The sequence below is a fragment of the Anolis carolinensis genome, chromosome 2 (assembly GCF_035594765.1).
Source record: "Anolis carolinensis isolate JA03-04 chromosome 2, rAnoCar3.1.pri, whole genome shotgun sequence".
NCBI classification, from domain to species: Eukaryota; Metazoa; Chordata; class Lepidosauria; order Squamata; family Dactyloidae; genus Anolis; species Anolis carolinensis.
The window spans coordinates 267,648,381-267,663,271 of NC_085842.1; the positions used below are offsets into that span (position 1 = coordinate 267,648,381).

Genomic DNA, 14,891 nt, shown 5'->3' on the forward strand with positions numbered 1-14,891 from the left:
CCACATCTGCAGTAATCTTTGCACCTAGAAATACAAAATCTGTCACTGCCTCCACGTTTTCTCCCTTTGTTTGCCAGGTATCCATCAATGTGGTTGCCATAATCTTGGTTTTTTTGATGTTTAACTGCAACCCAGCTTTTGCACTTTTTAGAGACCATTAAATAAAGACATTTTTTTCTGACAAAAATATAGTTTTAAGCCTTTCCAAAATTCCACATATGGCAATTTAGCACATATGCAATATATCAGGTTATGAAAGACTACTTTAGACCACCTGAATTACATTGTATTGGCAGTTATGACTGTGCTGACCTATTAAGTGCTGAGTGGCTTCCTTAGGAATGTTTATGAAGCTAACAAACCACGGGTGCATTGCATGCTTCAGAAAACTGATGTATACATTTAACACTTCTGGAAAGAGTAGGACACATGAGAATCAAAAGAATGAATCAGCCTCCCTCCTTTCCTCTTTCTCTCTGGGGATGGCTGGTTAATAAGATGCAACATCAGCTTCTAATATCGTATTTGAAGTTACATGCCATAACTAAGACAATCTATGAGAAAATGAGAGTTTCTCACAGGATTACAATCTGGGGCCAGCAGTAGACCATAGCACCACTGCAGATTATTTTGTTGCAACAGAAGGATTATGACTGAAACAGCAGGATAATGTTATCTCAACAATTGCTTCTGCTGTGTGTGGGGATTCACAAAAGAACTATCAGCGAGTAAAGGATTAAATGGTCAACCTCACACTTTTCCTCTACTTAAACACATAGCCTCCGGATGTTGCTTTTATATTAATGAAATAAGAAAGTGTGTGTGAGCAGATATCACATACAGTTTTTATATTTGCTAGTTTGCCAGTACAGAAAGGGAAGGAGAGGTTGTAGATGTCACCTCACTTCAAGCTAAACTCTTGCTCTATACACAAATTACTGTGCTTCTTCTTTCACTACTTTTGTACTAAGGGGGTAATAATACTGCCAGCCTAGAAAGATTGTCATAAAGCTAAAGCTAATTGGGTTGTGCGAGTCCACACTGCCACATAACCCAGTTCAAAGCTGACAATGTGGGATTTTATACAGCTATGAGGAAGGAGACTTTTTTGATTTGTGCTTTCTAGTTGTTTCTGATTTATGGCAACCAAAAGGCAAACATATACTGACTGAAATTGTTTCACCTCTAGTTCAGGACCTACTTGTCTTTAAGAGTTTGGAAAGTACAATGTCAGAGGATCATATTCCGAAATAGGGATTGGGCTTCAGTTAGTAGCAATGTGTCTGTGAAAAATCACTGGGGAAGTTGGGGGGGGGGGGGGGTTAGCATATGTTCAGTTTAAATAGACTGACTCAGGCAAAGTGGCCTGACAGAAACTGTAAATAAGGGATCAGGGAGAACCTTATTACATGAGAAAAATCTTTATTAGTTTAAATAAAACAGAGGCCCAATGCCAGGTTTCTGGAGGCCCTAAGCAAGGGAGCATCTCTTCTGCCGCTTCCTTGCCGCTACTGCATTCCTCTCCTGGGCTCCAGCAGCGCTGCAGGGAGGGAGGGAGGGAGGGATGGCCCAGCCTCTGCTCCCCTGACAACAGTAAGCCCGAGGCAGAGTTGGGTTGCCAGCTCCTTGGGCCATTTCTGATCAAAAAGGAATAAGCAAACAACAACAACAACTATTCTCATAACTTCTTTTTATTGTACATATATTCCTTCTATAGTGCTGGAATGAGAGATGTGTGCCATATGCCACACATGTGTGCCACAAAATTTTTTGCATCTGATGGACCAAATATCCATCTAGTAAAATAATAAACACCTTGTCCGTTTCCTGACGAATCTGCGTAACAACCAAGTAAAAACAGTAAGAACAGGCCATGGAACAACAGACTGGTTCAAGATTGGGAAAGGAGTACGGCAGGGCTGTATACTCTCACCCTACCTATTCAATTTATATGCAGAATACATCATGTGATGTGAGGGGCTTGATGAACCCAAGGCTGGAGTTAAAATTGCTGGAAGAAACATTAACATCCTTAGATATGCAGATGATACCACTCTGATTACTGAAAGCAAGAAGGAGCTGAGGAGCCTTATCACCAAGGTGAAAGAAGAAAGTGCAAAAGCCGGGCTGCAGTTAAACATCAAGAAAAGCAAAATTATGGCAACCAGACTGATTGATAACTGGCAAATAGAGGGAGAAAACGTGGCAGCAATGACAAACTTTATATTTCTAGGCGCAAAGATTACTGCAGACGCAGACTGCAGCCAGGAAATCAGAAGACGTTTACTTCTTGGAAGGAGAGCAATGACCAATCTTGATAAAACATTGAAGAGTAGAGACATCACACTGGCAAGGAAGGTCTGCATAGTTAAAGCAATGAATCCATAGAAACCTATGGATGCGAGAGCTGGACCATAAGGAAGGCTGAGCGAAGGAAGATACACACTTTTGAACTGTGGTGTTGGAGGAAAATTCTGAGAGTACCTTGGACCGCAAGAAGATCCAACCAGTCCATCCTCCAGGAAATAATGCCCGGCTGCTCACTGGAGGGAAGGATATTAGAGGCAAAGCTGAAGTACTTTGGCCACATCATGAGAAGACAGGAAAGCTTGGAAAAGAGAATGATGGAGAAAATGGAAGCAAAAAGGAAGAGGGGCCGACCAAGGGCAAGATGGATGTATGGTATCCTTGAAGTGACTGGCTTGACCTTGAAGGAACTGGGGGTTGCAATGGCCATCAGGGAGCTCTGGCGTAGACTGGTCCATGAGGTCACGAAGAGCCAGAAGCAGCTGAACGAATAAACAACAACAAAATAGTGGCCAGAATTTGGGAATACATAAGCTGGCATTAATAGAAATAACAATTCCAAGATATATTGCTGCCAGAATTTCATTGACTAAAGACAATACTCGGCACCAGAAGAACTGGTGTTCTACCCCGCAGAATTAATGCAGTTTGACATCACTTTCATTGCTATGGCTCAATGCTATGGAATAATGGGAGTTGAAGTTTTCTAAGGCTTTTAGCTTTCTCTGCCAAAGAGTGCTGGAGTCTCACCAAACTGCAAATCCCAGGAATCTGTAGCTATGAGTCAAGGCAGTTAAAGTGGCATCAAACTGCATTCAGGGCCCTTCTACACTGCCATATAATCCAGAATATCAAGGCAAATATTACACATTATCTGCTTTGAAGTGGCCCCATCTACACTGCCATATAAAATTCAGATTATCTGCTTTGAATTGGATATATGGTAGTGTAGACTCATGTAATCCAATTCAAAATGGATTATCTGTTTTGATAATCTGGATTATATGGGAAGTAAAAGGGGCCTCGGGACCCATCTACACTGTCATATAAAATCCAAATTTTCTGCTTTGAACTGGATTATATGTCAATGTCAACTCAGGCCACATCTACACTAACATATAAAACCGAGATCATCTGTTTATCTCAATTATCTGGCAGTGTAGACTAAAGTCCCCTCTACACTGCCATATTATGTGCTTTTAACTGGATTATATGAGTCTACACTGCCATATAATCCAGTTCAAAACAGATAATCTGAGTTTTATATGGCAGTGTAGAAGGGGCCTGAATCTACACTGCCATATAATCCAGTTCAGATAAGATAATCTGAGTTTTATATGGCAGTGTAGAAGGGGCCTGAATCTACACTGCCATATAATCCAGCTCAGATAAGATAATCTGAGTTTTATATGGCAGTGTAGAAGGGGCCTGAATCTACACTGCCATATAATCCAATTCAAATCAGATAATCTGTATTGTCTGTTTTGATCATCTGGATGGCACTGTAGACCCAGCCTTAACTTCAGTCCTCCAGGTGTTTTGGACTTCAACTCCCACAATTCCTAACAGCTGGTAGGATGTTAGAAATTATGGGAGTTGAAGTCCAAAACACTCGGAGGGCCGAAGTTTGCCCACGCATGTTCTGGATCCAGATTATCTGATGGTCCGGAGGAAAAAGAGATCAGAGCGAGGCACGCCCCTCTCTTTCTCTCTCTCTCCCTCCGTCCCTCGCTCTCCTTTTCTTCCTTCCCTCCTCCCTGCTTTCTTTTAATCTTTGGAAAGAACAGAGCAGAGAAAGAGAGAGAGAGAGAGAGAACTGCCTGCTTGCTTGCCTGCGCGGGAACCGAGCCGAGATGCCGCTGATTGGCGCGCGAGGCGGCGCGCGCTGAAGCTGAAATCCGTGCGCGAGGCCCGGGCCGAGCCGAGCCAAGCGGCCGCCCCGGGTCCACGTTTACATTGTGCAGCTTCGCTGGCTCGCGCTTCACAAAGGACTCCGGAGGCTTGGCTGGGCTGGCTCCCTCCGGGGAGAGAGAGAGGGTGCATGATGGCGGCAGCAGCAGCAGCAGCGGTGCCGGAGGTGAGCCTGAGCAGCACGGGAGGGAGCAGCAGCACCAGCGACACGTCCAGCACCGGCGAGGAGGAGCGGATGCGGCGCCTCTTCCAGACCTGCGACGGGGACGGCGACGGGTACATCAGCAGGTCAGCTCTGGCCACGAGGGCCGCGCGCAACTTCGGAGCAAGTTTGGTGCGCCTTGGAGCGCTGCGCGCGCCTCTTTATCGTATATAGGGGCAGTGTGACCCCCAGGGCTCAAAGCAATGGAATCATGGGACGTGTAGTTTTGGGTGAGACGTCTATAAAGCAGGCAGGGGCAAAGTTGGGCCCGTCCAGGTGTTTTGGACTTCAACTCCCACCATTCCTCACAGCCTCAGGCCCTTTCCTTTTCCCCCTCAGCCGCTTAAGCGGTTGAGGGGGAAAAGGAAAGGGCCTGAGGCTGTGAGGAATGGTGGGAGTTGAAGTCCAAAACACCTGGAGGGAAGGCCCAACTTGGCCCATGCCTGGTGTAGATCCACCCTTGGAGACAAGGCCCCATTCCTGAACATGAAATTCATTTATGGTTTATATACACACATACCCTGACAGCCTTTTTATACAATATTTTGCATAATTTTGGTGCCTGAAAAAAAGTTTGTGTACATTGAACCATATGAAAAGCAAAGGTGTCGCAATTTCAGCCATCTGTAGACATTTGGATTTTGCAGTTTGTCAGATTTTGGAAGGGATGCTGAAATGTTTTTTTCCATGTACAGTAGAGTCTCGTTTATCCAACCTTCGCTTATCCAACGTTCTGTATTATCAATGCAGTCTGCCTTTTACGTAATATGTTTTTGTAGTCAATGTTTTCAATACATTGCGAGGTTTTGGTGATAAATTCGTAAATACAGTAATTACTACAGTAGAGTCTCACTTATCCAAGCCTTGCTTATCCAAGTTTCTGGATTATCCAAGCCATTTTTGTAGTCAATGTTTTCAATAAATCGTGATATTTTGGTGCTAAATTCGTAAATACAGTAATTACAACATAACATTACTGCCTATTGAACTGCTTTTTCTGTCAAATTTGTTGTAAAGCATGATGTTTTGGTGCTTAATTTGTAAAATCATAACCTAATTTGATGTTTAATAGGCTTTTCCTTAATCCCTCCTTATTATCCAAGATATTTGCTTATCCAAGCTTCTGCCGGCCCGTTTAGCTTTGAGAAGTGAGACTACTGTACATAACGTTACAGTGTATTGAACTGCTTTTTCTGTTGATTAGTTGTGAAACAAGGTGTTTTGGTGCTTAATTTGTAAAATCATAACGTAATTTGACGTTGAATAGGCGTTTCTTTAATTCCTCCTTATTATCCAACATTTTCACTTATCCAAAGTTCTGCCGGCCCGTTTATGTTGGATTAGCGAGACTTTACTGTATACACACACAAACACGCAATCATAATGTGATATCTCGGAAATGGGACCCAAGGCTCAATATGAAATGCATTTTATGTTTCATATATACTACATAACCTGAAAGTAATTGCATACACAGTATTTTGAATTATTTTGTTCATGAAACAAAGTGTATGTACTTTGTATTATGGATTGATGATGATAAATGGAAGCTCTTATGTGTGCCCACAATCCTGAGTCACCCACAAAATAATAACATGTCACTCAGGTTTGCAGAACAAAAATACAGGAACTTTATTGATTCCAAGAGATCAATAAACAATAGTATTTACAATGGTCCCTCAAGAATACAGTCCTGGTTCTTCACCTTCTTTCCTCAGCAGGAAACAGGCCTCAAAATAGCAAGGCCCCTATGAGTACACTGCTCTCTTTACCAGCAGTACTCAGTCCGCTCTGAAAAACTTGTCCAAACTGATTCTGCAGCAGCAGAACAGAAACAGTATCAAATCAATCCCCAGGTCTTTGCAGGTTCAGCCAATCGGCTTCATACGCTTCATTTTTCAGTTAACACACACAGCACAGGGCCTTTGCAAACCATGACATTTTGAACCATCATAAAGTAAAAGTGTTGTTTTCATTCTCCCATACAGATAATTTTTGGAGTATTTCAAAAGGGATGCTCAGCCTATATTATTTATTTATTTATTTATTATTCAAACTTATATGCCGCCACTCCCCTAGGGCTCAGAGCGGCTTACAAGAACAGGCTAAAATCAAACAATTTAAAACCATCTTAAAAACATCTTTAAAAACACTCCCCCCAGGGCTTGGAGCGGCTTATAAGAACAAGCTAAAATCTAAGCAATTTAAAAACAGCAATAACGGAGATCAAAAGCCTGCCGAAACAGGTGTGTCTTACATGCCCTGTGGAAGACTGATAAGTCCCGCAAGGCACAAACTTCAGGTGGCAGAGTGTTCCAGAATGATGGCACCGCTGATGTAAAAGCTCTACATCTAGTTGCTGTTAGACGCAAGGACTTAAAACTGGGAACTTCCAACAGATCTTGGTCCTCAGAACGGAGGGATCTCTGGGGTTGGTAGGGGGTGAGGCGGTCCCTCAGGTACATTGGCCCTAGACTCAAAGGTAAGCACCATCACTTTGAAATTGGTAACCAGTGCAGCTGCAGTAAGATTGGTGTTATATGACATCTCATCGGGATTCCCGCAAGAAGTCGAGCAGCTGCATTTTGTACCAACTTGAGCTTCCGGATCACCAACAAAGGAAGGCCAATGTAGAGGGCGTTACAGTAGTCCAGCCTTGAGATGACCGTGGCCTGGATCATCATAGCTAGGTCGTCCCTTGAAAGCTAGGGGGCCAGCTGTCTTGCCTGCCGCAGGTGAAAGAAGGCGGTTCTACTAATGGCGGAGACCTGGGCTTCCATCGTCAGCAGAGGGTCCAAAAGGACTCCCAGACTCTTTACCAATGATGACGGGCATAGCGCCTTGCCATCCAGGGTAGGCAACTGGATATCCCCACTGCCTAGTCGACCCAGCCATAGGATCTCCGTCTTTGCTGGATTCACCCTCAACCTGCTGGCATGCAGCCATCCAGTAATGGCCTCGAGGCATTGATGAAAGTTATTGGGTACAGAGTCCGGTCGGCCTTCCGTCTTCAACATAAGCTGAGTGTCATCAGCGTACTGGTAGCACTCGAGCCCGAAACCTCAAACCAGCTGAGCAAGTGGTCGCATATAGATGTTAAACAACAGAGGGGAGAGAATGGCCCCTTGAGGAACCCCACCAAGTAGAGGGGACCTTTCAGAGACCAGGCCTCCCCTCTCTACTCGCCTTCCACGGTTGTGAAGAAAGGAGGACAACCAATTTAAAGCTGTCCCCCTGACTCCCAACAACAGCAAGGCGGTGGGTCAAAAGATTATAATCAACTGTGTCAAATGCTGCAGTGAGGTCCAATAACACGAGCAGCACCGACCTGCCCTGATTGAGCTGGCATCGAAGATGATCCGTGATGGAGACCATGTAAATTAATATTGTAGCTTAAGAGTTTGCTTGTTGTTGTCATGAAATCTTTCCTATTTACCATAAGAGCTTGCACTAGCAGTCCTAAATGTGTTAGAGCTGGGTTGCAGTGAGTTTTCTGGGCTGTATGGCCATGTTCCAGAAGCCTTCTCACCTGATGTTTTGCCCACATCTATGGCAGGCATGCTCAGAGGTTGTGAGGTTTGTTGAAAATTAGGCAAGTGAGGTTTATATATCTGTGGAAGGTCCAGGGCGAGAGAAAGTACTCTTGTCTGTTAGAGGCAAGTGTTAATGTTGCAATTAATCACCTTGATTATCATTGAAAAGTTTTGCAGCTCAAAGGCCCGACTGATTCCTGCCTAGGGGAATAATTTGTTGGGTGGTGTTAGCTGGTCCTGATTGTTTAATGTCTGGAATTCCCCTGTTTTCAGAGTGTTGTTCTTTATTGACTGTCCTTATTTTAGAGTTTTAAAAAAATATTTTAAATTTATTGCAACATTAATACTTGCCTCCAACAGACAAGAGTTCTTTCTCTCGCCCTGGACTCTTCCACAGATATATAAACCTCTCTTGCCTAGTTTCCCTTGCCTGCCATAGATGTGGGCGAAATGTCAGGAGAGAATGCTTCTGGAACTTGGCCATACAGCCTGGAAAACTCACAGCAACCCAATATATTTTATGTTTCATGTATACTTCATACACATAACCAGAAAGTAATTGCATACATAGTATTTTTAATTTTTTATGCATGAAACAAAGTGTATGTATATTGAACCATCAGAAAGCAAAAGTGTCACTTTTTCAGTCACCCATATGGATAATTTTTGGAGTATTTTGAAACTCTAGACAAGGGATGCTCAACCTGTATGTACATTCGTTTATTTGCAGTTGTCAAGAAATCTTGCCTATTTGCCATAAGAGCTTGCACTAGCTGTTACCATCTTAAATGTGTTAGAGCTGATTGTGACTATTCAGTGATTGATGCCACATTCATTCTGTCCATGCTCAAATATATGTACTCTTTGATTGTCCCTGCTGACCTGTAGTTTAAATTCAGGCAATCTTTTAGTTTTTCTTACATACGAGAGTGAGAAAGGATTGAAAGAAAGTGTGCAGTCATTGAGTTTCATTGGGACACCTGAGTTGGAAAGATGCTTTGAAATTAGGATTTTATTTTGCAGTCACAATACATCATAGAATCATAAGAGTTGGAAGAGACCACATGGGCCATCTGACCCAACCTTCTGCCGTACAGGAAAAGCACAATCAAAGTATCCCTGACAGATGGCCATCCAGCCTCTGTTTAAAAACTCCCAAGGAAGGAGTTTCCACCACACTCCGAGGCAGAGAGTTCTTCAAGGACTGATGCTGGTGTTGGAAGGAACTGAAGCATTTCAGGACATCTTGATAGAGCTGCATGTATTATCACTGTTGCATCTCCCATGCTGTAAATACAACCTAAAATCTTACTGAGCTACTATGCCCCATTGTTGAACGATGTTTCCTATTAAAATCTAGAATACATCCCCTCTGAACAATTAATTTACCTTCTATGACTTCATCCAACAGAATCTTGGGATTTTTAGGTTGTTGTTATTATAACTGGACTTATCTAGTGAGCTTATATAAATCCCAAAAAATATAAACCCTAGTATTCCTGAGAATGCTGAAACTCACATAGGTAAATCTGGCATCATACTAATATAGTTGTGTAATATGGCTATACTCCTTGCTTTTTGGCATTATACACACATGGTTTCTTACATTCCAGAGTAAAAATGTGTAGATAGTGACAGATAGGAAAAAAAACTTCAATGGATGTTTTGGAACAAATAGAGAATGGATGCTTTTTAGTTAGGGCTGAAACCCCGGACACTTAAGTACAACTATAGTGAAAAAGGCAATTTATACAGAGAATGGGATTCTGATACACAGTTACAGCATTGCCAATGTACCAGCCAGTGTAAGTGATATATATACTCTTCCATTAAGGTAGCATTTGATGACATTTCAGGAGCAGATGCCACTAAACACTTGATAGCAGTCAGTTTCTTATCATTTTTAGTAGTACCCCAGTAGTCAACCCACAATTTCTGTGACTTATGGAATGGAGGCACTTCAGTGAGTAAAAGCCACTGTTATACTTGCAGTGTGTCTGGGGGCATTGAGGCTGCTTCCAGACAACAGTTTATCATGGGAGAAAATGGGTTAAAGTAACCTGTTTTCTCCCGCATTGCTGTCTGCACAGGTGCCCAAAAGAAGTGGGCTTTCCCATGCATTGTCCCCATTGTAGTGCAGTCGCAACCACGCTACAATGGGAACAACTCACACACACACACACCCAAATCTTTAAAATAAAAAAGAATTACCGGGCCACCATTAAGTCTTTTGGCATGTGTTTTGGAATGTATCAATGTAGCGTTAAGAGACGGGTGGCAGGAGCGATTTGCCCCCCACAGGGCCCAAAGGAGCTAATTGGGCTGTGCCAGGACTACCGAGAGGTCAGTCCCCACAGGGCACATACTCCATTAGATCCGGACTTTCAGGAAGACCTGGCTCTAATGGAGTATCCAATTAATTTGGAACAAAGCAGGGTTTTCCTGCTTTGTCTCAAATTAATTCGGTTTTACCGGAGACATCGTTTGCATGCCTCTGATAAAACCACAGGAGCTCCCACGTTATGGTCCCTGTCTGGATGGTCCCTCAGATGGTGAATTTTAAATGTTTGGGAACAGGAAAAATAAGTGCTCTTGTGTTGCTGGATCTATTTTTTTTTTGTTATATTAAGTTGTTTGACTTGATGTTCTAACCTACTTCCTGTGACTAGAAAGTATATCCTGTTGTTTCTAATCTGTTTTCAAAAGTAATCATTTTGGCATTTACAAACGGTTCTCTAGAAATCAGGATGGAATTTACAACTCTTGTAGCTGGTTATAAAAATTCTGCTTTCTAGAAAGTCATGCTGAGTACACTGAGATTTACTTTGAAGTAAAACAGCGGTGTAACAGCCAGATCCTAAAGTGTCTTCAATAAACTGTGCCTAAGGCTGGAATCTGTAGCTTAGTTTCTGGGATGTTGCTGCATTGAACATTTTATATTGAGCTGGCTTCTCCTTTTAAACTACCTGCTTTTAGATGTGCTTGATTTAAGGCTGGCAAATTTAATAACTTAGCAATATTTGAAAGGCATGTGCCTTTGTAACACGGGTGTGTAATGCTTGTTCTTAAAGAAGAGGGAAATAGGGAAATCACAAAAGAGGGATCAAAGAATAAAGAACTAGGGAAATGCTTGATCCTGCAAATCCACTGCGTGTTTTTCATGTTTTTGCACATACAGTACATCCTTGCTCTTTTGGCATAGAAAAACACTGATTCCTGTACCCAAGTGCCATTGTAGAGTAATGCCATTATTAGGATCAATTAAGATGTCACAAATTCATTTATCATAACTCATACTTTGACTTCAATTTCAGGAGCAAGTAAGGAGTTTGTGAATCTAGTACTGTCTGTATTGAGAGTGCACTATCTCCAGTTTTGAGCTGACACTAGATCAGTGTTAGGTTTTGTGCTCTCACTTCATTGGTTAAAAGGATAGATGCTTTAAAATGCTCTTATCTCTTGCATGAGGTTGAAGTAGATAACTTTAGAAGTTCCTTCCAATTTGATCTTTATATATAGATAATATTGGTTGCCATTTGGCTACTTGGAATGTGCAAGGGTAGCTTCTGTTGCTCTACAATTTAGTTGTATAGATACCATGTAGCTAAGCATAATGAACAACTACTGTCCTGCTGACTGTCATCTAAGACAGTTGTTATGCTGGAACCCACCACAGCATATAATACCATACTGGGTATGTATTGCATGTAAAACAGATCTGTTAAGATTGGAGCTCCTAAGAGGTCCTGTTTCCTAGTTGTTTAGAGCTTGAGTGAAAACAAAAAGCTCTTTACCTTATTAAACACATACCGTGTAAGTCTAGAACTTTGAATTTAAAACATTGACCCCCCCCCCAAAAAAACCTGGGTCAACATATCACTGGAAGTACCGTACTGTACCTTAACGCTTATCCAGGAAGGATCCACCCTCTTCTCTGAGTGGAATGAGAAAAGAAAAGAGCTTAGTCTCGCTTCGTTCTCTCAGGAGAACCCAAAAGAAACATTGGCTTTCTGTACTTTATCCCTCACAATGCTGCTTCTGGCCCTGTTGAATACATGGGTAGGAAAATGCCAGGGATGCCTCCCCCATTAAGACAGCACTGGCCATTCCTCTCTCCACAGAATGGCCCTCCAATGGTCACACCAAAATCCATAAATTTGGCTTCCAAACCTGCTCTCGACTAATACTTGAGGTCAGCTTATACACAACTATATACATGTAGGTTTTTTCTTAATTCAATGTACAAGTACTTTTTGGGTTAGTAGTGAGTCAAGCCAAGGCATCACCTAAGGGACGCATACGTCAGGCTGTATTGAAATGCCCATCCCCTCTTCCACTGCTATTTGATTTTCTCTGTGCCTGCTCTCAATAAATTTAGGTACTGCTTCTCTTTAATTACTCCCAGAGCAGTTGGTCTGTGTAAATCTTCATTCTACAAAGAGTGTCTGATCTCTTTTTTAGCATACACTGGAAGTGCTGCAGTCTCCAAGGTACCAAGGGTAACAGTTTTGCCTTGTTAACCAGCAGAAGCACTGTGTAATGGAAGGCTCTTACATGGATCTGTATGAGCACAAAAGTAAAGATGACAAATGGAGCATGTGTTGAGGTGCTCTGAGTAGATGCAGTCTCTCTGTTGTGATTTTGTAGCCTGTAGATGTGTTGTGGCTGGCTTTCTTTCTGGGTGGAAGATGATATCTCATGTTTCTTTGTCTCCTTTTATAATACAGTACTATTTGCTTATCCACATATTCAGTATCCATGGTCTATCAAAAATACCACCACAACCCCTGTCCTACAGTGTGATTCCATGGTATGCTTCTGGGCCAAAATATAGGATTTGTTATTATCCATGGTTTCAGGCATCCATGAGGGTTATTGGAACATATCCCCTGTGGATACAGGTGTTGTACTGTATTGTCATGGCACCAGTAGAGGCTGCAAATTAGAATTAATTCCTTCCCAAATGCATGACTTCAGGCATCTGTACAAATAGTGGGCAGCTGAGAAATTTTTACTCCTATAAATAACTGCCTCCTGGAGCACTAGTAAATCCAAGGTAGACCACCAGTGGTCACAAAGTAAAGTTTGGGAATGATCGGAATGTCTTTTCTTGTAAATATGAAATTTACTCTGTGGGTTATGAATGTTTAAATAGTTTCATTCTTCAGGGACTTACAACATTAATTCTTTTTGTACTTTTATTTCTCTCAGTTGCATATCTGTGAAGTTGCTTCTTGGTCTTAAACATCATCTGAAACTTCAGATGTTTTCTGAAGAACTGTTCTTTAATCTTGTGGTAAAGGCAAGCGTTCTCCCATTCCACACATCTTCATTTAGTGTATAGAGACGAGTGATTTGCATACCTAATGATGTTACATGGAGTCTCAGCTGTGGAAACCCTTTGTTGTGCATTAAATTGGAAACTCCTTGAATACTAGCCGGAAAGTACAACCACATATGGAGAGAAAAGGGCACCTCCTGAGAGAACAAATAATTGTCAGTCTATGAATAGTTAAGCTGACATTTTAAAATGGCAAATAAAAGAATAATTGTTGACTGATATTTGAAGGGAATTAAATTTGGCGGTGGAAATGTAATTTGGAAACCACCTAGTTAAATGGCATTCTTTGTACTTTCTACTGAAATACAGGACTTGAAAAAAAACTTTTAGAAATGTACATTAATTTCTACTTGCAATGGTTCTGCATGTAAAATTACATAAAGTTAGTATAATTAGCACTCCAAACATTTAGGCATATTTTAATGTAAATATCCACCCATCCCATTTCAGTGAGTGATTCATTTTTTATATTTGCCTTTTTAAGAGTAAGCTTGATTAATATTTTTACGAATAGGAAACATACATCTAACCCAAGAAAAAGGAGAAAGAGTGGCAGTAAGACAAAAAACTTATTTTTTGCTGATTCAGTCTGACCTGAAGCCTTCCTCACTAGTGGATCTTCTTCTTAGCTTTTTCTGAGATGGTTCCAACATTTGGATTCCCAGATATTGTTAGACATTAGTTTTGTTTGCGGGGAGTTAATTAGAGTGTGTATAACAATTGTGCTTTATTGTTAAGGAATCTTATTATGATTCCTCCAACATTTTCATATATGTACCATACCCAGAATAAATTTAATATATGCTAATTTTTACCTTTTTTGTGATTAAAATATAATACTAGTCTACTTTTCATCATAATTTTCATATTTATCAAATTGTTCTCACAGATTTTTCTGTAAACTGTGTAAGCCTTAAATTTGTGTTCAGTCATCTATGCATGCACTAGATAACGTCTGTAATTAGAAACTGAGACCATGTTAATTACAGATAAAGTGGGTGCATACAATGATAGGAGTTTACAGTCGTGTTTTGTTGTCGCCTTTCCGTTCCATATTTATGGTTGTGTGCTACATCTTCTTTGAAATTGCTTTAAATGTTACATTTTGTTGATCTATGTGTACTTCACACAGAAAGTATTAATTTGCAGCTCCAAAGGAGTGTGTTGGTTTGCTATAAGGTGGGAACATAAGATAGGATTGTTTAAAAGGGTGTCCCTGCAGAATCATCAGTCATTGCTGCTGATGGCTAAAAATCCTTACAAAAAGAATGCATAACCTGCAACCCTTGTTTTAAAGTTGACTGCATGGTGCGTTTCCTTTCTTTCTTAAAAGCGGATCATTGTACAGGGGACTGAGGATATGCATGGAAACTTGTCACAGGTGGAAGGGAGTAAATTAGATAATTTAGGCACGCTACTCCAAAATATGGAATATACAGTACTTGTTTGGGGAAGAACTACTTTTTTGGACTGCAATTCCCAGAAACACTCATCAGATTCTGGGAGAGGTAAAGGGATGTTTTCAAGAGTGTTACCAGCATTTCACATTGGATTCTCTTTTTTCTGTATGCATTATGCTGGGAATATTCAATTAATG

General features: G+C 41.3%; 1 protein-coding gene across 1 annotated transcript in view; it reads left to right on the plus strand.

Annotated features, from left to right (window-relative positions):
- Positions 1–4,184: 4,184 nt before the first annotated feature.
- mcc (MCC regulator of WNT signaling pathway) overlaps positions 4,185–14,891 on the plus strand; it is a 252,256-nt gene continuing 241,549 nt past the window's right edge. The window contains exon 1 of the mRNA XM_062972174.1: positions 4,185–4,506. Within this exon, the coding sequence (XP_062828244.1) occupies positions 4,349–4,506 (158 nt within the window). The 5' untranslated portion in view covers positions 4,185–4,348. The remainder of the gene's footprint in view (positions 4,507–14,891) is intronic.